Source organism: Oncorhynchus tshawytscha, linkage group LG09, assembly GCF_018296145.1.
Source record: "Oncorhynchus tshawytscha isolate Ot180627B linkage group LG09, Otsh_v2.0, whole genome shotgun sequence".
NCBI classification, from domain to species: domain Eukaryota; kingdom Metazoa; phylum Chordata; class Actinopteri; order Salmoniformes; family Salmonidae; genus Oncorhynchus; species Oncorhynchus tshawytscha.
The window spans coordinates 16295534-16321645 of NC_056437.1; the positions used below are offsets into that span (position 1 = coordinate 16295534).

Below are 26112 nucleotides of genomic sequence, written 5' to 3' on the forward strand. Positions count from 1 at the left end.
CATCAAAGTATTATTGAAATGTATGTATGAAAGCTTCCCATTGGCTGAAAATCATAATACCTCTGGTTTACTGTGTTCAGATTGGAGGAGGCAGAGCCCACCACTACAGCTGTGGAGGAGGAGGAGGAAGGAAGCGGGGGGGATGAGACAGAGACTGGAGAAGAAGAGGCTGCTCTGTCCCCTATAGAGGAGGCCAAAGCTCAGGTGTGAGGATGACGGACGTGATTAGGATGAATACATCATTAGGCAACAACAGTTAATTTGGCTGTTCTGGGTTGCTTGTCTTCGTTGTTTTATGTTACTATGGTTGTTGTTAGCGAATAACCAGCCACTATCATAGCGTATTTCGCACTTGTTGCGCCAGAAATTGCACCCTGTTCCTTATGGGCCCTGGTCAAAAGTAGTGCACTTCATAGTTAGAGTGCCATTACATACAGAGTGTATGGTTAATCAGGAAAAGGAGGCGTTGACTATTGGTTGTGGCTTTTCTATCCTCAGGAGGCTGAGGTCAAAGGAGAACTGACTGATGACCAGGGAGAGGAGGAAGAGGTTGCCACACAGGAGCCTGATGCTGTGCTGGAGAACAGAACGACAGAGGAAGATGTGGAAATGGAAGAGCAGGATACGAAGGAGGAAGATTCCATTGAGGCTAAAGTATGTGTTTCAATGCCTCAGTTGGAATGTGTGAGGTGTGGCCATTATTGGAGAAAGGGGTTCAGAGATGAGACAATAGGATCCTTTCGATGTTGGAAAGTTCCTATTTGTACTGTGGACATGTTTCTACAGTATGTGTTAGAAAGGGAATTGAGGAATATGTTTTTCGCCACTACTTTTTTCTCTTTGTCTTCTGCAGGACACCGTAGATGCAGCTCCTGTGGCATCAGAGGAATTGGCTGAGACGGAAGCTGTGGTGGAGAAGGAGGCTCCTCTCGTGTTAGAAGAACCAGCCTCTGCTACAGAGAAGTCCACTCCGCCTGCAGAGCCAGCCCCAGCAGAGCCCTCCCTCTCTGGGGAGGTGATTGAAGAGGCAGGCGAGGCCGCAGATACACCCATGGAAGGAGAGGAGGTAGAGGGAGAAAAGGAGGGGGCGGAGAAAGCAGTGAAGGAAGAGGAGAAATCCATGGAGGTGGCCATCACAGTGGACAGCAGTAGCCAGGAAACAGTGGTCCAGATAGGGGTAGCAGACCTGTCCTACCAGCCTCCGGAGGAAGGAGAGAACCAGCCTCTCACAGAGGAGGCGGCGGCAAGAGAAGAGGTCAAAGGGGACGAAAAGAAAGAGGTAGAAGAGATGGAGAACGTTACAACCACAGAGGATGAGAAAGAGGAGGGAGAGAGTGAGAGCTCAGACGAGGGTGGCGACGGTAAGGTCCTTTGGAGGAGAGGCAGTGGCCAAGCGGCGGTACCTAAACATAAATCTAAGAGACTGAGCAGAGTGGTCATGGAGCCCGAGGAGCAGGGCACAGAGCAGCCCGAGGTCACGGAGGAAGAGGAGGAGGAGGAGGAAGCTAGAACGACAGAGGAGGAAGAGGGGGCTGTAAAGAAGAGCTTGGCTGAGGAAGAGGTGGAGGAAGAGGAGCATCCACCAGTGATTGACCAGAGAGCATTGAGGAGGAAGAGCCGACAGGTCCAGGCTCCAAAGAAAGCCAAAGGGAAACGACGCAGCAAGATCTAAACACAGCAGATGTTGCATATATAAAAACGCACACAAAACACATGTTTAGAGGTGTGCAGTAAGGGATGTTTTCTACCTGGTTTTAGGGTTTGTAAGGCATCTAAAGTTAACGTGTATTATCTCTGTACAATGTTGTTTAGATTTTTACTTTAGGTCGTTTTCTGAAAGGTTTAAGTACATGAATACTCAATACTCTGTTGCAATAAGTCAATGTGAAGTCTTTTTAAGGTTCAGAATTTATTTTATTCTTGTTTTTATTGCCTTGCTCTTTCGGTACTGACTGAGATTGAGTTTCACAGGCCTGATGTGGTAGTTTGAAGATGATTTTCATTCTCTAGCTCAGTAAAAAAAAATCCAATAGCCTCGTCCTACACTGAGTCTGTGGTTGTTACATTTATACTATTTACAGTATTTAAATAGTGTGGGTTGAAATGCACCTCCTTAGTTTGGAGATGTTGGAGGAGTTTTTTGATAAAAACAGTCATTGAAGTTCTGTTCCAATGAAAGCCAGCCGACCCAGTTGCTCTTGAAGACCAGGTTTTCCTACACCCCCTGTTTTATGACCAGTCACTTGTATTACGGAATGAAATGTTCTAAAAATACCTGGGGTTTTCTCCATGTTGTCTTATCTCTTCAGATGTGCTGAAATACTTTTTATTTAGGAAAAAGCTGTGAATGAACGTTATTATAATATGTAAGTTGCACGGCACAGACACACACATGCACATTGATATATAAACGTGTATACACACAACTATAGTATTTTGTGAATATACCCAGTAACTGAAATTTGAATAGGAAAAATAGATTTGGTTATTATTGTTCTTGCCCAAGTATAATTCAAGATTATAATTTAAACTTTATCTTATAGCATGTTTAATTGCAAGTGTATTGGGCAAGAACAATACACTTGTAAAATATGTATATTACAGTAAGTAGATGATAGCAGAATTGAAGTGAATGTGACTATATACCGGTGATATTTTTGTTATATACACTGTTGTATAATGGCACAACATTCACTGTTTAGAAACACAAATTTGCAACACAAGTTGAGCTATTTCTGTGTGAATTTGATGCTGTCATTGACCGTGTCACTTCACTGGTAAAGGTACGTTGAGGCAAAGATCAAGCAGAATCTGTCAGTGGGCTATTTATGTTCCATGGCTATTGGTTAATACACTGCTCAAAAAAATAAAGGGAACACTACAATAACACATCCTAGATCTGAATGAATGAAATATTCTCATTCAATACTTTTTTCTTTATATAGTTGAATGTGCTGACAACAAAATCCCACAAAAATTATCAATGGAAATCAAATTTATCAACCCATGGAGGTCTGGATTTGGATGTCAGAATGAGGCTCAGTAGTGTGTGTGGCCTCCACATGCCTGTATGACCTCCCTACAACGCATGGGCATGCTCCTGATGAGGTGGCGGATGGTCTCCTGAAGGATCTCCTCCCAGACCTGGACTAAAGCATCCGCCAACTCCTGGACAGTCTGTGGTGTAACGTGGCGTTGGTGGATGGAGCGAGACATGATGTCCCAGATGTGCTCAATTGGATTCAGGTCTGGGGAACGGGCAGGCCAGTCCATAGCATCAATGTCTTCCTCTTGCAGGAACTGCTGACACACTCCAGCCACATGAGGTCCTACGGCGTCTCCAGACTCTGTCACGTCTGTCACATGTGCTCAGTGTGAACCTGATTTCATCTGTGAAGAGCACAGGGTGCCAGTGGCGAATTTGCCAATGTTGGTGTTCTCTGGCAAATGCCAAACGTCCTGCATGGTGTTGGGCTGTAGGCACAACCCCCACCTGTGGACGTCGGGCCCTCATACCACCCTCATGGAGTCTGTTTCTGACCGTTTGAGCAGACACATGCACATTTGTGGCCTGCTGGAGGTTATTTTGCAGGACTTTGGCAGTGCTCCTCCTTGCACAAAGGCGGAGGTAGCGGTCCTGCTGCTGGGTTATTGCCCTCCTACGGCCTCCTCCACGTCTCCTGATGTACTGGCCTGTCTCCTGGTAGCGCCCCCATGCTCTGGACACTACGCTGACAGACACAGCAAACCTCCTTGCCACAGCTCGCATTGATGTGCCATCCTGGATGAGCTGCACTACCCACTTTTGTGGGTTGTAGACTCCGTCTCATGCTACCACTAGAGTGAAAGCACCGCCAGCATTCAAAAGTGACCAAAACATCAGCCAGGAAGCATAGGAACTGAGAAGTGGTCTGTGGTCACCACCTGCAGAACCACTCCTTTATTGGGGGTGTCTTGCTAATTGCCTATAATTTCCACCTGTTGTCTATTCCATTTGCACAGCAGCATGTGAAATTTATTGTCAATCAGTGTTGCTTCCTAAGTGGACAGTTTGATTTCACAGAAGTGTGATTGACTTGGAGTTACATTGTGTTGTTTAAGTGTTCCCTTATTTATTTTTTGAACAGTGTATATAGACCCTACACCTGGGTCATATTCACTAAGCACCAAATGAAAGAAGGAATCCTTAAACAGGGAGGGACTACCTGAGACTGGTTTTAGGCAAAGTGTTTCTCTATTAGTATGACTGCTGTTTGTTAGCTATAGCTGTGTCCAGGCTGGTCATGTAAAAGCTACATCGTAAAACACCTGGTGGATCTCAATAGTCTACAGGTGTTTTGTCTCCTTAGCTCTCCTTTACCTGCACTGATCAGAAAACAACTAGAGATAAGTTAAAGCAATATGGCAGAAACCTACCTGGGGATTTTCCACTTCCAGATCAGTGAAGGAGACGAGGAGAGGATGCCACTGTATGCACCCCATTTGTTGATTGTGGACAATCAGTTTCAACCACCACTACACTTGTGGGTTGATTCCTTTACATATGTTGCTATCATCCACCTGTTAATACTCTGACCCCGGTCCCCCAAAATGTGAATCGAGGCTTAGTTTTAACTCAGATGTACGGAATGTTACTCAGCCATGTTAGTTCTGGTTGTTTTCAGTTTGAATGTGTCCTGGATATAAGGCAACAGCGGAGGGAGCCAGAGGAGGAGTCATTGAGCTGCATTTAGTTTAGCATGGCCTCTACTAGCGTTTTTCAGATTCAGGTTGATTATAGAAGTCACCTCTTGGTGGTGCTCATATTCTGCCTTGGCTGCTGTGGTTCCCACTGTCTTCTGTGTCTAGGGTGGTTTTAATACAGACTTCCTAGATATCTACAGGCTTACCCCAGGGCTGTGTTCAGTGGCGTCCGATGTTACAGAAGGTTAAGATGGAAAGAGATTCTGTTAGCTGGGCACAAGACAATCCTGTCTGCAATGTTCAGAACGTGGCACCTTCCTGAACGTACCCTAATACTCTAAATCTTATTGACCTCATTCACAACCAATAGCCAGAATATGGCAGGCTTTAGTGTGTCTGTTCCAAATGGCAAATTATTCCCTATATAGTCCACTATAACCTTTTATTTAACTAGGCAAGTCAGTTAAGAACAAATCTTATTTAGAATGACGGCCTACCCCGGCCTTACCCTAACCCGGACGACACTGGGCCAATTGTGCACCGCCATATGTCACTCCCAATCACAGCTGGTTGTAATACAGCCTGGAAATCGAACCAGGGTCTATAGTGATGCCTCTAGCACTGATATGCAGTTCCTTAGACCGCTGCGCCAATAAAATAAATAAATGGTGCACTATAAAGGGAACTGTGTGCCATGTAGGATACACTTATGTTTGTTCTGTTGAATGTTTTCAGTGATCAGTTTGTGTTGACACCAATGTAAGACATCTGCTATGGGAGTGGTTTCATTTCAGGGACGGATTCGGTTTAAAATCAATCAATTCAGGAGAAGAATCTAGATGAAATTAATGAATTGAGTGTTTACTTTCCTATGATTTCAAAAGAAAGAAAAATGTGTGCCTTTTATTTAATGATCCCTGCCTGTGTTAGGGACCTTGTTTTCCGTGTTGAGCTTTAACTAATACGTAGAATTTCAAATCACCTGAATTCACTGAGTTATAGTAGATTTAAACTAATTCCTGCATCTTGTGATGTTACTGGACATTTACTATTGGTTCGTCAGCTGTTTTAGTATGGACTACTGTTTATCTTAATATATCTTACTGAACGTCTTTCAGCCTATGAATTCCTTGTAGTTAATAAACTATTTTTTTCTGGAATTAGACTTTGTATTTATTTGGTGTGTCTCTAGCAGCCTGAGAGGACTGACAGTAAACCCTCAGCTTACCTTTCCCCTTCCTTTTTTGATCCTATTTTATTAGATCATTGGGATGGTATGAACAGAACGGAGTCAAACTTGGGTTTGTTTGACTCCATCCCATTAATTCCATCTCAGCCTTTACACTGAGCCCATCCTCCTATAGCTCCTCCCACCACCGGCCATTGATTTAGTTATATCTGTATATCACGTGAACCTTGTAGAAAGGCACGTGCTCCAGATCTGCCTTGTGCCTCCGTCGCTACAGGGACATCTCTCTAGGTGATCTCAACTCTGTTGCCTCTCCACACAGCCTGTCATATTCCCCACTGGAGCACAGCCTTCTATCGGTCTGTGTGTGCTTGCCGTCAGATAAGCCCAGCAGAGCCTTATCGTCAGCTGTCTAGAGTGCAGCAACGAGAGGGATGTGTGTGTGTGTGTGCGAGCCAGGCTGCAGGTCTTTTATGTAGCCGTTTGTCCTGTTTATGTGTTCCTGCCTCTCCTCTACCCCTCTACCCCCTCTCCCTCTCTCCATTGATGGTGTGACGTGTATAATTGATGGCCCCATATTGCTGTGGTGTAGCTGGTTTAATGGGGCTTGACACAGAAAGGGAAAGCTGCATGCAGCCTGGGAGGGGACTTAACCCTTTCACCTACCTCTCTATACACACACGCACATGCCCAGACGTATACACACACACGCACATGCCCAGACGTATACACACACACGCACATGCCCAGACGTATACACACACACACATGCCCAGACGTATACACACACACACAGGCACCCATGATGGTAGTAACATCAATGTGTTAATTACTCACACTATTATCAGTGGACAGAAAAATAGAATATATTAGCTGTGTGATTCAACCACTGAGGCCCCCACTCTTCTGACTCGAAGGGAACACCAATAGTTTTAGCAAGCCAGCGTTAGCTATTGCCCACTGTTTTGCTCGACTGAGTCGAAGTGTCTGACAAAGGTAAGTGACTAGCAGTGTTTCCCAACCAGCTGTGATGGTCTCAGCTGTAGTGCATGCTCTGACCAGAAGGGGCCAGCATGGTTCCAAGGTCCCACATCACAGCCCAGTGGTTAGTTAGCTTGGCTTCCCTCAGGCATCCACTCTGGCATTCAATGTGCTTATTTTATTTTGTGTGGATTTCTCTGGCCTAGGAGACAATATCAATGGATAGGAAGGGTTATCCCACCCCTCACGTGCGCACACACACTCAATTAATCAATTGAGGCAATACAATTATGCTATTGTGTGAGACAAGAAAACAGAGCATTGGAGAATGAGCGAGTCAACTGTAGGATCATTGTCTGTGCGCACACACTCTCTCTTTCTCTCTCTCCTAACTTTTCCCAGGTGACAGAGACCAGGGAGAGGCACTATTTTAAGAGCTGATATCACACCACTCCTGTTTTTTTCCCTCTTGTCTCCTTCTGTGTGAGAGTTTTGGGGGGATGGGGGTGGATGTGAGGTTGGTGGAAAGATCATTTTTTTGCCTTCTCTCTCTACCATCCTCACTTGCGCTCTCCCTCTCCCTGGTACTGTTCTCTCACTCCTCCACTGTGCCGTTTATTCTTTGTCCACATCTTCTCTGTAGGTCTATTGCCCATTTCTCTCTCTCTCACTCACTCACTCACTCACTCACTCACTCACTCACTCACTCACTCACTCACTCACTCACTCACACACACACACACACACACACGCCCTCCTTGCCAGGCAGCCAGTAGATTGGCTGTTTCCTGCACGCCCCAGTAGAGCTCTTATCTGCGAGGGAGTGCTGATTGTTGCGCCGTCTCTCATTGTGACTGGCAGTTCAGGCTCGCACGCTGAAATGGCTGATTTGGTCAATGTTTGTCTGCAGGACCTTATCTCCAAACCTTACATTAACTGTCTTGACAGTGTGTGCAGGCAGTCTCTCTCCATCTCCTGACCTCCTCTCCTTCCTACACCCCCACCCACCTCTGTGTCTCTATCTTCATTTTTACTCTTTTTTTCTCTCTCTCTTTCCTACCCTCACTGGCCCGCTCTCATCCAAACCCATCCCTCATCCTCCTCTCTGTTGTTTCTCTGACCCTACGGAACGTCTTCGCCTCTACCCCCCGCCCCAATATCTAAACAGTGACGCATACATGCTCTGAGAGAATGCTTTATAGAGTCTGTAGACTTACTGATAACTATCAATGATTTATGGGTAATATAGTAATGAATAAACTAATGCTAATCCGAAAGCCTTGGGCTAATGCAGTACTGAGCCTCGAATAGCCCTTGTGTGATTTTGGGGTGACTCACTCTGTATCCTAGTCAGTGAAATTGGAGCTCATTTGCAGCTTTCGATCGGTGAGTGTGGATACACGGCGGCTGGCGTGGTAAACACGCCATTTTAGACATTATTTATTTATTCTGTTTATTAGCAGGAAGCTGTTGGTTCCGTCTGCTGTCGGCAGCTGTGATGTAAACAGAGTTCATATGTATTGAGACCCCTGCTGTGTGGTGGGCTGTCAGGTTGCACACAGAGACCTCAATGAAGGTTTATTAACATTTTGTTGTGGATTACTCTTTGTGTGGAAGGTAAAATAGTGAGTAGAATTGAATCATCTGCCAATTAAAATACATTTCAAAAGATGTGTGTGTGTGTGTGTGCATGTTTGCTCCATGTTTCTCTTCAATTACCTGAGTGATCAATTCACCTTTTTTCAGAAAACATGCCTTGTGTGGGCTTTAATGACTTTCAGCTACACACAGACACACACATACATCCACAGGCACACTTTCAGTTATGCTTCTTTAATTACTACACCTACAGTAGAGGGTAAACTTGTGGACCCTTTAAATTCCTTGGTTTCATGGTTCATTTCTATAATTCACTTCTTTATGACACACAAATGAACTACCACTAAAGTGGTCTGTCAGGATCTTATCCTTTTGCAGAATGCAGTGCCTGGTTTCATGGGCTCCAAACCAATTGTGCTATTGTGTTTTATCGCATTATTTGTAACTTATTTTATACATAATGTTTCTCCCACCATCTCTTATGACTGAATAGAGCGTCTGGATATCAGAACAGCGATTACTCACCTCATACTGGATAAAGATTTTTTTTCTTTAACAAGTCTGACGTGGATTTTACTTCAGACACCCGACGAGGCCCAAATCCTCGTCATTCACGTGAAGAAGAGATGGAGATATAGGGGTCGTAGGTCGGGTGCGTTGTAAGAATCCGACGGTGAGTGGGTAACACGCCTCTACCTTCCATCCTATTAGCCAACGTACAATCACTGGATAATAAACTGGATGAGCTCAGATCTAGACCATCCTACCAACGGAACATTAAAAACAGTAATATCTTATGTTTCACTGAGTCGTGGCTGAAGGACGACATGGATAACATACAGCTGGTTGGGTTTTCAGTGCGTCAGCAAGATAGAACAGCTGCCTCTAGTAAGTGGTGGTCTATGTCTATTTGTCAATAACAGCTGGTGCACGGAATCTAATATTGAGGACGTCTCAAGGTTTTGATCGCCTGAGTATCTCATGATAAGCTGTAGACCACAGTATTTACCAAGAGAGTTCTCATATTTTGTAGCTGTCTATTTACCACCACTAACCGATGCTGGCACTAAGACCGCACTCAATGAGTTGTATAAGGCCATAAGCAAACAAGAAAATGTTCTCCCAGTGACAGCGTTCCTAATGGCCGGGGACTTTAATGCAGGGACACTTGAATCTGTTTTTGCCTAATTTCTACATTACATGAGCGACCAGAGAGAAAATAAAAACTCTAGACCACCTTTACTCCACACACAGAGACACGTACAAAGCTCTCCCTCGCCCTCCTTTTGGAAAATCTGACCATAATTCTATCCTCCTGATTCCTGCTTACAAGCAAAAACTAAAGATGCAAGTACCAGTGACTTGCTCAATACGGGTGTGGTCCGTTATTGTTATTTTAATGTTGCTCTTTAATTGTGTTTTTTTGTGTATTTTTTTACTTACGTTTATTTTAGTAAATACTTTCTTAAAACTTGTTTTTCTTAACTGCATTGTTGGTTAGGGGCTTGTAAGTAAGCATTTCACTGTAAGGTGTGTTCGGTGTATGTGACAATTTGATTACAGAACATGCAGAGAGTTATGTTCCTGTTCTGAGCTCCTGTCAGTGTGTATTACAGTACATGAAGAGGGTTATGTTATGTTCCTGTTCTGAGCTCCTGTCAGTGTGTATTACAGTACATGAAGAGGGTTATGTTATGTTCCTGTTCTGAGCTCCTGTCAGTGTGTATTACAGTACATGAAGAGGGTTATGTTACGTTCCTGTTCTGAGCTCCTGTCAGTGTGTATTACAGTACATGAAGAGGGTTATGTTATGTTCCTGTTCTGAGCTCCTGTCAGTGTGTATTATAGTACATGAAGAGGGTTATGTTATGTCCCTGTTCTGAGCTCCTGTCAGTGTGTATTACAGTACATGAAGAGGGTTATGTTCCTGTTCTGAGCTCCTGTCAGTGTGTATTACAGTACATGAAGAGGGTTATGTTCCTGTTCTGAGCTCCTGTCAGTGTGTATTACAGTACATGAAGAGGGTTATGTTCCTGTTCTGAGCTCCTGTCAGTGTGTATTACAGTACATGAAGAGGGTTATGTTCCTGTTCTGAGCTCCTGTCAGTGTGTATTACAGTACATGAAGAGGGTTATGTTCCTGTTCTGAGCTCCTGTCAGTGTGTATTACAGTACATGAAGAGGGTTATGTTCCTGTTCTGAGCTCCTGTCAGTGTGTATTACAGTACATGAAGAGGGTTATGTTATGTTCCTGTTCTGAGCTCCTGTCAGTGTGTATTACAGTACATGAAGAGGGTTATGTTCCTGTTCTGAGCTCCTGTCAGTGTGTATTACAGTACATGAAGAGGGTTATGTTATGTTCCTGTTCTGAGCTCCTGTCAGTGTGTATTACAGTACATGAAGAGGGTTATGTTACGTTCCTGTTCTGAGCTCCTGTCAGTGTGTATTACAGTACATGAAGAGGGTTATGTTATGTTCCTGTTCTGAGCTCCTGTCAGTGTGTATTACAGTACATGAAGAGGGTTATATGTCAGCACGCTGTGTGTGTCGGCTCTGTGCTCTACACACGGGGCAGCTCTGCTCACCCATTGTCTGGACTCATGTCCCTACACACACACACACACACACACACACACACACACTGCTTGCTGGAGATATGCCAACAGAGCTCCCCATTGTGCCCACTCTGAATAGGACAGAGGGGACATATACACACAAGCCTGCCAGCCTGTCAGTCCAACCAGGCTGATCTACCAGATAGACATGCAGAATCACACCCAACACAGAGCCTCTGCTTTGGGAATCAATATGCAGTATCTTTTGATTATTTCATAAAACTTGTTTTCAGCATTTCACCTAAAAACTATGTTTTTTCAAGACAAACAGATCAGATAACTATTTTCCTCACAATCACAGAATAATAAACTGTAACTGTTGTGTTGGTCGACCCCTCAGCCTCCTTCCATGCTACATCACTTTGGGTTAACAGGTGGTACTAAGACCCATGCTGCATTACTCTGGGGTGGTACTGTAGTACTAAGACCCATGCTACATCACTCTGGGGTGGTACTGTAGTACTAAGACCCATGTTACATCACTCTGGGGTGGTGCTGTAGTACTAAGACCCATGTTACATCACTTTGGGTTAACAGGTGGTACTAAGACCCATGTTACATCACTCTGGGGTGGTACTGTAGTACTAAGACCCATGCTACATCACTTTGGGTTAACAGGTGGTACTAAGACCCATGCTGCATCACTCTGGGGTGGTACTGTAGTACTAAGACCCATGCTGCATCAAAAAAGTATTCACCCCCTTAAGTTAATACTTTGTAGCGCCACCTTTTGCTGCGATTACAGCTTTAAGTCGCTTGGGGTATGTCTCTATCAGTTTTGCACATCGAGAGACCGAAATTTTTTCCCATTCCTCCTTGCAAAACAGCTCGAGCTCAGTGAGGTTGGATGGAGAGCATTTGTGAACAGCAGTTTTCAGTTCTTTCCACAGATTCTCGATTGGATTCAGGTCTGGACTTTGACTTGGCCATTCTAACACCTGGATATGTTTATTTTTGAACCATTCCATTGTAGATTTTGCTTTATGTTTTGGATCATTGTCTTGTTAGAAGACAAATCTCCGTCCCAGTCTCAGGTCTTTTGCAGACTCCATCAGGTTTTCTTCCAGAATGGTCCTGTATTTGGCTCCATCCATCTTCCCATCAATTTTAACCATCTTCCCTGTCCCTGCTGAAGAAAAGCAGGCCCAAACCATGATGCTGCCACCACCATGTTTGACAGTGGGGATGGTGTGTTCAGGGTGATGAGCTGTGTTGCTTTTACGCCAAACATAACGTTTTGCATTGTTGCCAAAAAGTTCCATTTTGGTTTCATCTGACCAGAGCACCTTCTTCCACATGTTTGGTGTGTCTCCCAGGTGGCTTGTGGCAAACTTTAAACAACACTTTTTATGGATATCTTTAAGAAATGGCTTTCTTCTTGCCACTCTTCCATAAAGGCCAGATTTGTGCAATATACGACTGATTGTTGTCCTATGGACAGAGTCTCCCACCTAAGCTGTAGATCTCTGCAGTTCATCCAGAGTGATCATGGGCCTCTTGGCTGCATCTCTGATCATTCTTCTCCTTGTATGAGCTGAAAGTTTAGAGGGACGGCCAGGTCTTGGTAGATTTGCAGTGGTCTGATACTCCTTCCATTTCAATATTATCGCTTGCACAGTGCTCCTTGGGATGTTTAAAGCTTGGGAAATATTTTTGTATCCAAATCCGGCTTTAAACTTCTTCACAACAGTATCTCGGACCTGCCTGGTGTGTTCCTTGTTCTTCATGATGCTCTCTGCGCTTTTAACGGACCTCTGAGACTATCACAGTGCAGGTGCATTTATACGGAGACTTGATTACACACAGGTGGATTGTATTTATCATCATTACTCATTTAGGTCAACATTGGATCATTCAGAGGTCCTCACTGAACTTCTGGAGAGAGTTTGCTGCACTGAAAGTAAAGGGGCTGAATAATTTTGCACGCCCAATTTTTCAGTTTTTGATTTGTTAAAAAAGTTTGAAATATCCAATAAATGTCATTCCACTTCATGATTGTGTCCCACTTGTTGTTGATTCTTCACAAAAAAATACAGTTTTATATCTTTATGTTTGAAGCCTGAAATGTGGCAAAGTTCAAGGGGGCCGAATACTTTCGCAAGGCACTGTATATAGATTTGTCACTTTGTCAGCTCAGGTATTTGAACCCGCAACCTCTCAATTACTGGCCCAACACCCTAACCACTAGGCTACCTGCCACCCTAAATTTCAGACTCAGCCCCAGACCACAAGTCTCAGATACAGGTTCTACACTCTGTGTGGATACTTTATAGCCCATAGACTCAGACTGTTTGCACATTCCTGCTGACTTATTTCACATAACAGTCTAATTGGTATTTAGTATTTTATTAGGATCCCCAATTATCCTCTGCCAAGGCAGCAGCAGCTGCTCTTCCCGGGTTCCAAACATGAAACAAAACATAACTAAAGTAATATACAGAATGTTATAACATTATATGATATATTCAAACATTAAGAACACCTGCTATTTCCATGACACAGACTGACCAGGTGAATCCAGGTGAAAGCTGTGATCAATTACTGGTGTCACCTTTTAAATCCACTTCAACCAGTGTAGATGAAGGAGAGGAGACATGTTAAAGTAGGTTTCTTAAGCCTTGAGACAATTGAGACATGGATTATGTATGTGTGCCATTCAGAGGGTGAATGGGCAAGACAAAATATGTAAGTGCCTTTGAACGGGGTATGGTGTAGGTGCCTGGCACACCGGTTTCCGTGCGTCAAGAACTACAATGCTGCGAGGTTTTTCAAGCTCAACAGTTTCCCATGTGTATCAAGAATGGTCCACCACCAAAAGGACATCCAGCCAACTTGACACAACTTTGAGGAGCATGGGCCAGCATCCCTGTGGAATGCTTTTGGCACCTTGTAAAGTCCATGCCCCAACAAATTGAGGCAATTCTGAAGGAAAAAACGGTGCAACTCAATATTAGTTAGATGTTCCTAATGTTTTGTACACTCAGTTTTCATATTCCTACATAACACTTCATAATACTACATCTCCTGCCTCTGCATCACACTTCAGAGACAGCAAATGGCCCCTGCCAAATGAGCCGTTCCAGCTTGCACAGGCCAAGGTTCGTGCAAGGCCACTTATCTACAAAATACATCAAATATCTGTGTCTCTTTACAGTCCCTGTTGTACCATAAGGTGTTCTTTTATCTGTTCTTTTATCTGTTTTTATTGCTATCTTGAGAAACCTTGGCTGGCAGAGAGTTCCATGTACTCATGGCTTTAATTAATACTGTGCATTTCCCAGCCTCTGTTCTGGACCTGGGGACTGTGAGGAGACTTCTGATTGCATGTCTTGTGTGGTACTGATGAATGTCCGAACTGTGTTGCCAACTGCTTGAACAGACAGTTTGGTACATTCAACACATCAACACCTCTCACAAAGACCAACAGTAATGTAATCAATCTCTCTTCAACTTTGAGGAGTGCATCTAAGTGCAATACATGCTGCTTTGTTCTGGACCAACTGCTATTTACCGACAATTGAAGTCGGAAGTTTACATGCACTTAGGTTGGAGTCATTAAAACTTGTTTTTTAACCACTCCACAAATTTCTTGTCAACAAACTATAGTTTTGGCAAGTCAGTGAGGACATCTACTTTGTGCATGACACAAGTCATTTTTCCAACAATTGTTTACAGACAGATTATTTGGGTCAGAAGTGGATCAGAAGTTTACATACACTAAATTGACTGTAAATTAAACAGCTTGAAAAATTCCAGAAAATGATGTCATGGCTTTAGAAGCTTCTGATAGGCTAATTAACATTATTTGAGTCAATTGGAGGTGTACCTGTGGATGTATTTCAAGTCCTACCTTCAAACTCAGTGCCTCTTTGCTTGACATCATGGGAAAATCAAAAGAAATCAGCCAAGACCTCAGAAGAAAAATTGTAGACCTCCACAAGTCTGGTTCATCATTGGGAGCAATTTCCAAACGCCTGAAGGTACCACGTTCATCTGTATAAACAATAGTACGCAAGTATAAACACCATGGGACCACGCAGCCGTCATACCGCTTTGGTGCGAAAAGTGCAAATCAATCCCAGAACAACAGCAAAGGACCTTGTGTCACGCCCTGGTCTTAGTATTTTGTGTTTTCTATATTTATTTGGTCAGGCCAGGGTGTGACATGGGTTTATTTTGTGTTGTGTTTATGTATGGTGGTTTTTCATAGGTTTTGGGATTGTGGCTTAGTGGGGTGTTCTAGCAAAGTCTATGGTTGCCTGAGGCAGTTCACAATCAGAGGCAGGTGATTATCGTTGTCTCTGATTGGGAACCATATTTAGGCAGCCATATTCTTTTAGTGTTTCGTGGGTGATTGTTCCTGTCTCTGTGTTTGTTGTTCACCAGATAGGCTGTATAGGTTTTCACATTTCGTTTGTTGTTTTGGTATTGTTCATGTTTCATCTTAATTAAAGATGTATATTATTAACCACGCTGCATTTTGGTCCGACTCTCCTTCGACGGAAGAAAACCGTAACACCTTGTGAAGATGCTGGAGGAAATAGGCACAGAAGTATCTATATCCACAGTAAAATGAGTCCTATATCGACATAACCTGAAAGGCCACTCAGCAAGGAAGAAGCCACTGCTCCAAAACTGCCATAAAAAGCCAGACTACGGTTTGCAACTACACATCCGGACAAAGATCATACTTTTTGGAGAAATATCCTCTGGGCTGATGAAACAAAAATAGAACTGTTTGGCTATAATGACCATCGTTATGTTTGGAGGAAAAAGGGGGAGGCTTACAAGCCGAAGAACACCATCCCAACCGTGAATCACGGGGTGGCAGCATCATGTTGTGGGGGTGCTTTGCTGCAGGAGGGACTGGTGCACTACAGAAAATAGATGGCATCATGAAGGAGGAAAATTATGTGGATATATTGAAGCAACATCTCAAGACATCAGTCAGGAAGTTAAAGCTTGGTCACAAATAGGTCTTCCAAATGGACAATGACCCCAAGCATACTTCCAAAATTGTGGTAAAATGGCTTAAGGACAAAAAAGTCAAGGTATTGGAGTGGCCATCACAAAGCCCTGACCTCAATCTCATAAAACATTTGTGGACCGAACTGAAAAAGCGTGTGTGAGCAAGGAGGCCTACAAACCTGACTCAGTTACACCAGCTCTGTCAGGAGGAATGGGACAAAATTCCTCCAACTCAAGTTAAACAATTTCAAGGCAATGCTACCAAATGCTAATTGAGTGTATGTAAACTTCTGACCCACTGGGAATGTGATGAAAGAAATAAAAGCTGAAATAAATCATTCTGTCTACTATTATTCTGACATTTCACATTCTTAAAATAAAGTGGTGATCCGAACTGACCTAAGACAGGGATTTTTTGCTAGGATTAAATGTCAGGAATTGTGAAAAACTGAGTTGAAATGTATTTGGCTAAGGTGTATGTAAACTTCCAACTTCAACTGTGTGTCCCTCTTTGCCGCACATAACCACACAGCTGGGCAGAAGTCAAGGTCAGTAGTCGATGTGCGACAAAACTAGGGCCTCTAGGACCGGTCTGGTCGACTGAGATGTCAAGAAAGCAGAGATGTCAAGAAAGCAGGACAGACCTCTTGCCATTGTAGCAATCATTGTGTCTATATGTTTTGACCATGACAGCTTGCTATCTCGGGTTACCCCCAGCAGTATAGTCTCCTCAACTTGCTCAATCGCCACATTATTCAATAATATATTCAGATGAGGTTTAGGATTGAGCGAGTGATTTGTCCCAAAAATGATGCTTTTAGTTTTTGAAATATTTAGCACCTGCCTATTGATAGTTACTCATTATAATGTTAAGGGTGTCAGTTATTTACTTTACTGTCGTAGCCGACGTGTATACTGTTTAGTAATCAGTGTACATAGACACACAGGCTTTATACAAGGTCAGTGGAAGGTCATTAGTAAACTCAGAACAAAGTAATGGCCCTAGCTGCCTGCCCTGTGGGTATTGAAAACTCCGGACACATTCCTCTATCAGCATTTCCGTATTCACAGGAAAGCCTTCCCCAGCCAGCTTGGCTTTGCTCATTATTGCTCCTACGCACAGTGTTTGCCTTCCCTCCAGAAGAGCATACCATCAAGCAAAGATGGGCCACCATCCATGGTCTGAGAAGGGCAGGGCAGCTGATGCTCAAAGGACATCCTAACCCTAAGGCTTCTTGACCTCCTACAACCTCTAGCTCCCTTAGTGGATGAACTACAACCTCTAGCTCCCCTAGTGGACAACTACAACCTCTAGCATCCCTAGTGGACAGACTACAACCTCTAGCCCCCATAGTGGACGTACTACAACCTCTAGCTCCCCTAGTGGATGACTACAACCTCTAGCTCCCTGGTGGACAGACTACTACCTCTAGCGCCCCTAGTGGACGAACTACAACCTCTAGCTCCCCTAGTGGACGACTACAACCTCTAGCATCCCTAGTGGATGGACTACGACCTCTATCTCCCCTGGTGTACGGACTACCAACACTAGCTCCCCTAGTGTACAGACTATGACCACTAGCAGCCCTAGTGGATGGACCACGACCTCTAACTCCCCTAGTGGGTGGACCACGACCTCTAGCTCCACTAGTGGATGAACTACAACCTCTAGCTCCCTTAGTGGATGGACTACAACCTCTAGCATCTCTACTGGATGGACTACAACCTCTAGCTCCCCTAGTGGATGACTACAACCTCTAGCATCCCTAGTGGACGACTACGACCTCTAGCATTCCTAGTGTACGGACTATGACCTCTAGCTCCCCTAGTGGATGTACCACCACCTCTTGCAGCCCTAGTGGACGGACTACGACCTCTAGCAACTCTAGTGGACGAACTACGACCTCTAGCAGCCCTAACGGACAAACTACGACCTCTAGCAGCCCTAGTGGATGGACAACGATGGATGCTGACATTTTGCTCTTTTCATATGATATTTAGGCCTACATTTGGAAAATGTCATATAATCGACTTTACTGTCAACCTTTGCAACATATGATTGTCATATGGTTTAATTTAAGGTTATGATTAGAAAATAAAGTTAACGTACGATAAGAATCTAAAGTCTTTTTTCTTAGCTTGGGTCAGGTAAAGGGCCGGTTCAGAGTTGAAATAAGATGTAGAACTCTGACTTTTACTTAAATCATTTATAAATATCAATGTGAGACTTTCTGTAACAAATGCAGGGTAGTGTTCTGTATTTATCTTCTAATGTAATAAAAACAAGATGATGAGCTTAAGGACAGGAAGCCCATATTTGTATAAGTAAGTACACACACACAGCTTATCAACCAAAGCTCTGAGGTAAGTTTGCCTTTAATTGAACTGTAGTCCCCTCCAACTAGCACCTCCTACATGTGGGAGGTGTATGAAGCTGCAATCTGAATAATCACTCTTCCAGTGTTATTTAATAAACATGGTGTGTTCTCTGTCCTGTGATGTTCCAGTGTTAGCATAGTGTGTTCTCTGTCCTGTGATGTTCCAGTGTTAACATGGTGTGTTCTCTGTCCTGTGATGTTCCAGTGTTAGCATGGTGTGTTCTCTGTCCTGTGATGTTCCAGTGTTAGCATAGTGTGTTCTCTGTCCTGTGATGTTCCAGTGTTAGCATAGTGTGTCCTCTGTCCTGTGATGTTCCAGTGTTAGCATAGTGTGTCCTCTGTCCTGTGATGTTCCAGTGTTAGCATAGTGTGTCCTCTGTCCTGTGATGTTCCAGTGTTAGCATGGTGTGTTCTCTGTCCTGTGATGTTCCAGTGTTAACATGGTGTGTCCTCTGTCCTGTGATGTTCCCTTGTTAACATGGTGTGTTCTCTGTCCTGTGATGTTCCCTTGTTAACATGGTGTGTTCTCTGTCCTGTGATGTTCCAGTGTTAGCATGGTGTGTCCTCTGTCCTGTGATGTTCCAGTGTTAGCATGGTGTGTCCTCTGTCCTGTGATGTTCCAGTGTTAGCATGGTGTGTCCTCTGTCCTGTGATGTTCCAGTGTCCGGGGGCAAACTACCTGCCCTCCAGGACACCTACACCACCCGATGCTACAGGAAGGCCATAAAGATCATCAAGGACATCAACCACCCGAGCCACTGCCTGTTCACCCCGCTGTCATCCAGAAGGCGAGGTCAGTACAGGTGCATCAAAGCTGGGACCGAGAGACTGAAAAACAGCTTCTATCTCAAGGCCATCAGACTGTTAAACAGCCACCACTAACATTGAGTGGCTACTGCCAACACACTCTCCAGCCACTTTAATAATGGGAATTGATGGGAAATGATGTAAATATATCACTAGCCACTTTAAACAATGCTACCTTATATAATGTTACTTGCCCTACATTATTCATCTCATATGCATACGTAGATACTGTACTCTATATCATCGACTGCATCCTTATGTAATACATGTATCACTAGCCACTTTAACTATGCCACTTGGTTTACATACTCATCTCATATGTATATACTGTACTCGATATCATCTACTGTATCTTGCCTATGCTGCTCTGTACCATCACTCATTCATATATCCTTATGTACATATTCTTTATCCCCTTACACTGTGTATAAGACAGTAGTTTTTTTGGAATTGTTAGTTAGATTACTTGTTCGTTATTACTGCATTGTCGGAACTAGAAGCACAAGCATTTCGCTACACTCGCATTAACATCTGCTAACCATGTGTATGTGACAAATAAAATTTGATTTGTTAGCATGGTGTGTCCTCTGTCCTGTGATGTTCCAGTGTTAGCATAGTGTGTTCTCTGTCCTGTGATGTTCCAGTGTTATTTAATAAACATGGTGTGTTCTCTGTCCTGTGATGTTCCAGTATTAGCATGGTGTGTCCTCTGTCCTGTGATGTTCCAGTGTTAGCATAGTGTGTCCTCTGTCCTGTGATGTTCCAGTGTTAGCATAGTGTGTCCTCTGTCCTGTGATGTTCCAGTGTTAGCATAGTGTGTCCTCTGTCCTGTGATGTTCCCTTGTTAACATAGTGTGTCCTCTGTCCTGTGATGTTCCCTTGTTAACATAGTGTGTCCTGTGATGTTCCCTTGTTAACATGGTGACACACACACACACACACACACACACACACACACACACACACACACACACACAGCTTATCAACCAAAGCTCTGAGGTAAGTTTGCCTTTAATTGAACTGTAGTCCTCTCTAACTAGCAGGTCCTACATGTGGGAGGTGTATGAAGCTGCAATCTGAATAATCACTCTTCCAGTTTTATTTAATAAACATGGTGTGTTCTCTGTCCTGTGATGTTCCAGTGTTAGCATAGTGTGTCCTCTGTCCTGTGATGTTCCAGTGTTAGTATGGTGTGTTCTCTGGCCTGTGATGTTCCAGTGTTAGCATAGTGTGTTCTCTGTCCTGTGATGTTCCAGTGTTAGCATAGTTTGTCCTCTGTCCTGTGATGTTTCCTTGTTAACATGGTGTGTTCTCTGTCCTGTGATGTTCCAGTGTTAGTATGGTGTGTTCTCTGTCCTGTGATGTTCCAGTGTTAGCATGGTGTGTTCTCTGTCCTGTGATGTTCCAGTGTTATTTAATAAACATGGGGTGTTCTCTGTCCTGTGATGTTCCAGTGTTAACATGGTGTGTCCTCTGCCCTGTGATGTTCCCTGTTAGCATACTGTGTCCTCTGTCCTGTGATGTTCCAGTGTTAACATGGTGTGTCCTCTGTCAAGTCTTACAATCAGTCTTACAACTCACAAAACAATGTCATATATACTGTATGGAATATATCCTTAATATATATCCTTCATATGAATATACCCTCAGTATTATGTATGTGTATATGGTTAGGCAACAGACGAAGACACTGAATATCCTCTCTCATGACCTGAAGGGATGGAACTCACACGTCACCTGTCATCACATACACTACTTGTCCATAACGCTATCCACATGTATTTACTATAAAGTAGATAATAGTACTAGAAGTCTAAACTGTCCTGCTATATGAATGATCGTTTTTCTTTTGTTCCTTCATGTTCATGAAAATAGTGTACCTACAAGAATCATCTCTCCACTCTCATCTGATTGAGTCACAGATCATTATGTTGGTTTCCTTCATACTACTTCTTGTTTGCCGACTTGAGTGTGATTGGTCAAGATAATGAACCCCCCCTTTCCAAATCAAAATGATATCTCTCTAACTTAACTCCCATGGCTCTCTCTCTTTTTCTCTTTTTTCTCTCTTTTTTCTTTCTCTTTTTTATTCACCCTTTTCTTTTACTCCCCACTTCCCTCCCTCTCCCCTCTTTCACCCCTACTCTCTTCCCTCCCTCTCCCCTCTTTCCCTCTCTTTCACCCCTACTCTCTTCCCTCCCTCTCCCCTCTTTCACCCCTACTCTTCCCTCCCTCCCCCTCTTTCCCCTCTTTCACCCCTACTCTCTTCCCTCCCTCTCCCCTCTTTCACCCCTACTCTCTTCCCTCCCTCTCCCCCTCTTTCCCTCTCTTTCACCCCTACTCTCTCCCTCCCTCTCCCTCTCTTTCACCCCTACTCTCTTCCCTCCCTCTCCCCCCTTTCACCCCTACTCTCTTCCCTCCCTCTCCCCCTCTTTCACCCCTACTCTCTTCCCTCCCTCTCCCCTCTTTCCCTCTCTTTCACCCCTACTCTCTTCCCTCCCTCTCCCCCCTCTTTCACCCCTCCCTCTTTCACTCTCTTCCCTCCCTCTCCCCTCTTTCCCTCTCTTTCACCCCTACTCTCTTCCCTCCCTCTCCCCTCTTTCCCTCTCTTTCACCCCTACTCTCTTCCCTCCCTCTCCCCTCTTTCCCTCTCTTTCACCCATTCCCTCTTCCTTCCCTCCCTTTCCCTTCTTTCACTCTCTTTCACCCCTACTCTCTTCCCTCCCTCCCTCTTTTCTTCTTTCACCCCGCTCTCTTCCTTCCCTCCCTCTCCCCTCTTTCCCTCTCTTTCACCCCTGCTCCCCTCCCTCCCACTCTTTCACCCCTGCTCCCCTCTTTCCCTCTCTTTCACCCCTACTCTCTTCCCTCCCTCTCTTCCACCCCTGCTCCCCTCCCTCCCTCCCTCCCTCTCTTTCACCCATGCCCTCTTCCTTCCCTCCCTCTCCCCCTCTCTCCCTCTCTTTCACCCCTGCTCCCCTCCCTCCCTCTCTTTCACCCCTGCTCCCCTCCCTCTCCCCTCTTTCCCTCTCTTTCACCCCTGCTCCCGTCCCTCCCTCTCTTTCACCCCTACTCTCTTCCCTCCCTCTCCCTCTTTCCCTCTCTTTCACCCCTACTCTCTTCCCTCCCTCTCCCCTCTTTCCCTCTCTTTCACCCCTACTCTCTTCCCTCCCTCTCCCTCTTTCACCCCTACTCTCTTCCCTCCCTCTCCCCTCTTTCCCTCTCTTTCACCCCTACTCTCTTCCCTCCCTCTCCCCTCTTTCCCTCTCTTTCACCCCTACTCTCTTCCCTCCCTCTCCCCTCTTTCCCTCTCTTTCACCCATTCCCTCTTCCTTCCTTCCCTCCCTTCCCTTCTTTCACTCCTACTCTCTTCCCTCCCTCCCTCTTTTCTTCTTTCACCCCGCTCTCTTCCTTCCCTCCCTCTCCCCTCTTTCCCTCTCTTTCACCCCTGCTCCCCTCCCTCCCACTCTTTCACCCCTGCTCCCCTCTTTCCCTCTCTTTCACCCCTACTCTCTTCCCTCCCTCTCTTCCACCCCTGCTCCCCTCCCTCCCTCCCTCTCTTTCACCCATGCCCTCTTCCTTCCCTCCCTCTCCCCCTCTCTCCCTCTCTTTCACCCCTGCTCCCCTCCCTCCCTCTCTTTCACCCCTGCTCCCCTCCCTCCCTCTCTTTCACCCCTGCTCCCCTCTCTCCCCTCTCTTTCACCCCTGCTCCCCTCCCTCCCACTCTTTCACCCCTGCTCCCCTCTTTCCCTCTCTTTCACCCCTGCTCCCCTCCCTCCCTCTCTTCCACCCCTGCTCCCCTCCCTCCCTCTCTTTCACCCATGCCCTCTTCCTTCCCTCCCTCTCCCCCTCTCTCCCTCTCTTTCACCCCTGCTCCCGTCCTTCCCTCTCTTTCACCCCTGCTCTCTTCCCTCCCTCCCCCTCTCCCACTCTTTCACCCCGCTCTCTTCCTTTACTCCCTCTCCCCCTCTTTCCCTCTCTTTCATCCCACTCTCTTCCCTCCCCTCACTTTCTCTCACCTTTCTCCTTTCTGTCCCCCTCTCGCTTTCTTTCTTTTTCTCTCCCATCCCTCTCCCTCTTTTTTCCCCACGGTAGTGTGGTGATTGACACTTACAGATTGCCCTGCATTGGAGGCAGTGTGTGTGTGTGTGTGTGTGTGTGTGTGTGTGTGTGTGTGTGTGACCCTCTCTCTCTCATCTCCAGCCGACACCGTTTTGTCATCTAATTACTGTGAATCCCTGGCCTGCTCCCCAGCGCTGCATTTCTAATGGGCCTGCCAGCCTGCCTGGCTCCCCCAGCATAGACACACTCAGGCACACACACAGTCTATGCCTATGGGCTGCCCTTGTAAAACCCCATGTAGGCCTGTATGTCCGGAACTTTCACTGGAGGGAGTAGGGAGGAGGACCTCGAGGATGGGAAAATATAAACGGGATCCTTGGAACATCCCAACTCTGACTTCACCACTTTGAACTAATAATTTTGAAAATGGCCTATGTGGCATCGATATGAGTCAGAAACATTTATTCTAGTGTCAAAATTGACTACAAAGTGTAAAGAGGATAATTTTGGTTATAAAGTCAGTCTCTTCCAAAACAGAGTTTGTAATCTGAAGGTTGGGTTTGGATTACAATTCATGCTCCCTTGTTCTTGTTAACGTGTGCTGGTACCCAGACAAGAAACATGTGGTTAGTATTTGCCTTTGCTCAGGAAATTGCTACTCTAATAAAAATGTGCTTCCGTAAAGTTGTTCAACCATCTTGGGTAGATGGCAGGATATGGATTCTAACCGTCCAGGGGTTGGAACCAAAATTATTTTCCAATTGTTTTGTTCTGAACCGAACCATATATTTCTTTGTTCTGTTCCACCATTCTGACCAGCAAAATAAAGTTCGGAACCTGTTCAAATAAAAAAAAAGTAACGCTTTATATTGTTCCTTTCTGTTCCTTTTTAAACCTCTGAAATATATATTTTTATATACTTAGATCAACATTAAATTACTTCTCCAATCAGTGCAGATAGAGCAGCTTGCTATGGAGTGGGCAAGCTATTTACATGTGTTGGGCAACTCCATGAATGTTTTAAACCGGTACAGGGTTACTTTCAGACGAGACACTTGTGAGACGAGACACAAAATGGGGAACACCATTGTGTTTGTGTCTCATCTTTCCATAGTGGTCATATTGTGCCAAATCGCTACAGATGTTTTCGTGACAAGACCGATTTTCGGCATGTCTCATGGTCTGACAAACACTGCTTTAGCTCGAACCATCTTCCACCGCAGATGCGAAAGACCGACATAGGAGGATGCAGTGGATTGAGACTCAGCCCATGCAAATCTCTAGCGTAAACTGACAGATTAAATCAAATCAAAGTTTATTTGTTATGCGTGCCGAATATAACAGTGAAATGCTTACTTACAGGCTTTAACCAATAGTGCAAAAAAAGGTGTTAGGTGAACAAGTAGGTAAGTAAAGAAATAAAACAACAGTAAAAAGACAGGCTATATACAGTAGCGAGGCTATATACAGTAGCCAGGCTATAAAAGTAGCGAGGCTACATACAGACACCGGTTAGTCAGACTGATTGAGGTAGTATGTACATGTAGACATGGTTAAAGTGACTATGCATATATGATGAACAGAGAGTAGCAGTAGCGTGAAAGAGGTGTTGGTGGGTGGCGGGACACAATGCAGATAGCCCGGTTAGCCAATGTGCGGGAGCACTGGTTGGTCGGCCCAATTAAGGTAGTATGTACATGAATGTATAGTTAAAGTGACTATGCATATATAATAAACAGAGAGTAGCAGCAGCGTAAAAAGAGGGGCTGGAGGGGCACACAATGCAAATATTCCGGGTAGCCATTTGATTACCTGTTCAGGAGTCGTATGGCTTGGGGGTAAAAACTGTTGAGAAGCTTTTTTGTCCTAGACTTGGCACTCCGGTACCGCTTGCCATGCGGTAGTAGAGAGAACAGTCTATGACTGGGGTGGCTGGGGTCGTTGACAATTTTTAGGACTTCCTCTGACACCACCTGGTGTAGAGGTCCTGGATGGCAGGCAGCTTTGCCCCAGTGATGTACTGGGCCGTAAGCACTACCCTCTGTAGTGCCTTGCGGTCAGAGGCCGAGCAATTGCCGTACCAGACAGTGATGTAACCAGTCAGGATGCTCTCGATGTTACAGCTGTAGAACCTTTTGAGGATCTCAGGACCCATGCCAAATCTTTTTAGTTTCCTGAGGGGGAATAGGCTTTGTCATGCCCTCTTCACGACTGTCTTGGTGTGTTTGGACCATTCTAGGTTGTTATTGATGTGGACACCGAGGAACTTGAAGCTCTCAACCTGCTCCACTACAGCCCCGTCGATGAGAATAGGGGCGTGCTCAGTTCTGCTTTTCCTGTAGTCCACAATCATCTCCTTTGTCTTGGTTACGTTGAGGGATAGGTTATTATTCTGGCACCACCCGGCCAGGTCTCTGACCTCCTCCCTATAGGCTGTCTCGTCGTTGTCGGTGTTCAGGCCTTCCGCTGTTGTGTCGTCTGCAAACCTAATAATGGTATTGGAGTCGTGCCTGGCCATGCTGTTGTGGGTAAACAGGGAGTACAGGAGGGGACTGAGCATGCACCCCTGTGGAGCTCCAGTGTTGAGGATCAGCGTGGCAGATGTGTTGCTACCTACCCTCACCACCTGGGGGTGGCCCATCAGGAAGTCCAGGATCCAGTTGCAGAGTGATGAGCTTTAAGGGGGATTTTTTAAAAATGTTACCTAGATTGACACACAGCTGCGTCAATAGACTCTTAAGGATGAATTAATATGGTTGTCATTTAGCTAGCTAGCTACCTTGGCTAATTTTCTTTAACATCCGTTTTTTAAGTGGTCTGGCTGCAAAATTAGG

General features: G+C 44.9%; 1 protein-coding gene across 2 annotated transcripts in view; it reads left to right on the forward strand.

The window, feature by feature from the left end:
- LOC112235514 (soluble lamin-associated protein of 75 kDa-like) overlaps positions 1-2274 on the forward strand; it is a 30133-nt gene extending 27859 nt beyond the window's left edge. For both annotated transcript variants that reach the window (XM_042326605.1, XM_042326604.1), the window contains exons 11-13: positions 81-204; positions 499-654; positions 854-2274. In XM_042326605.1, the coding sequence (XP_042182539.1) occupies positions 81-204; positions 499-654; positions 854-1672 (1099 nt within the window). In that variant the 3' untranslated portion in view covers positions 1673-2274. The remainder of the gene's footprint in view (positions 1-80; positions 205-498; positions 655-853) is intronic.
- The last annotated feature ends 23838 nt before the right edge of the window (positions 2275-26112 follow it).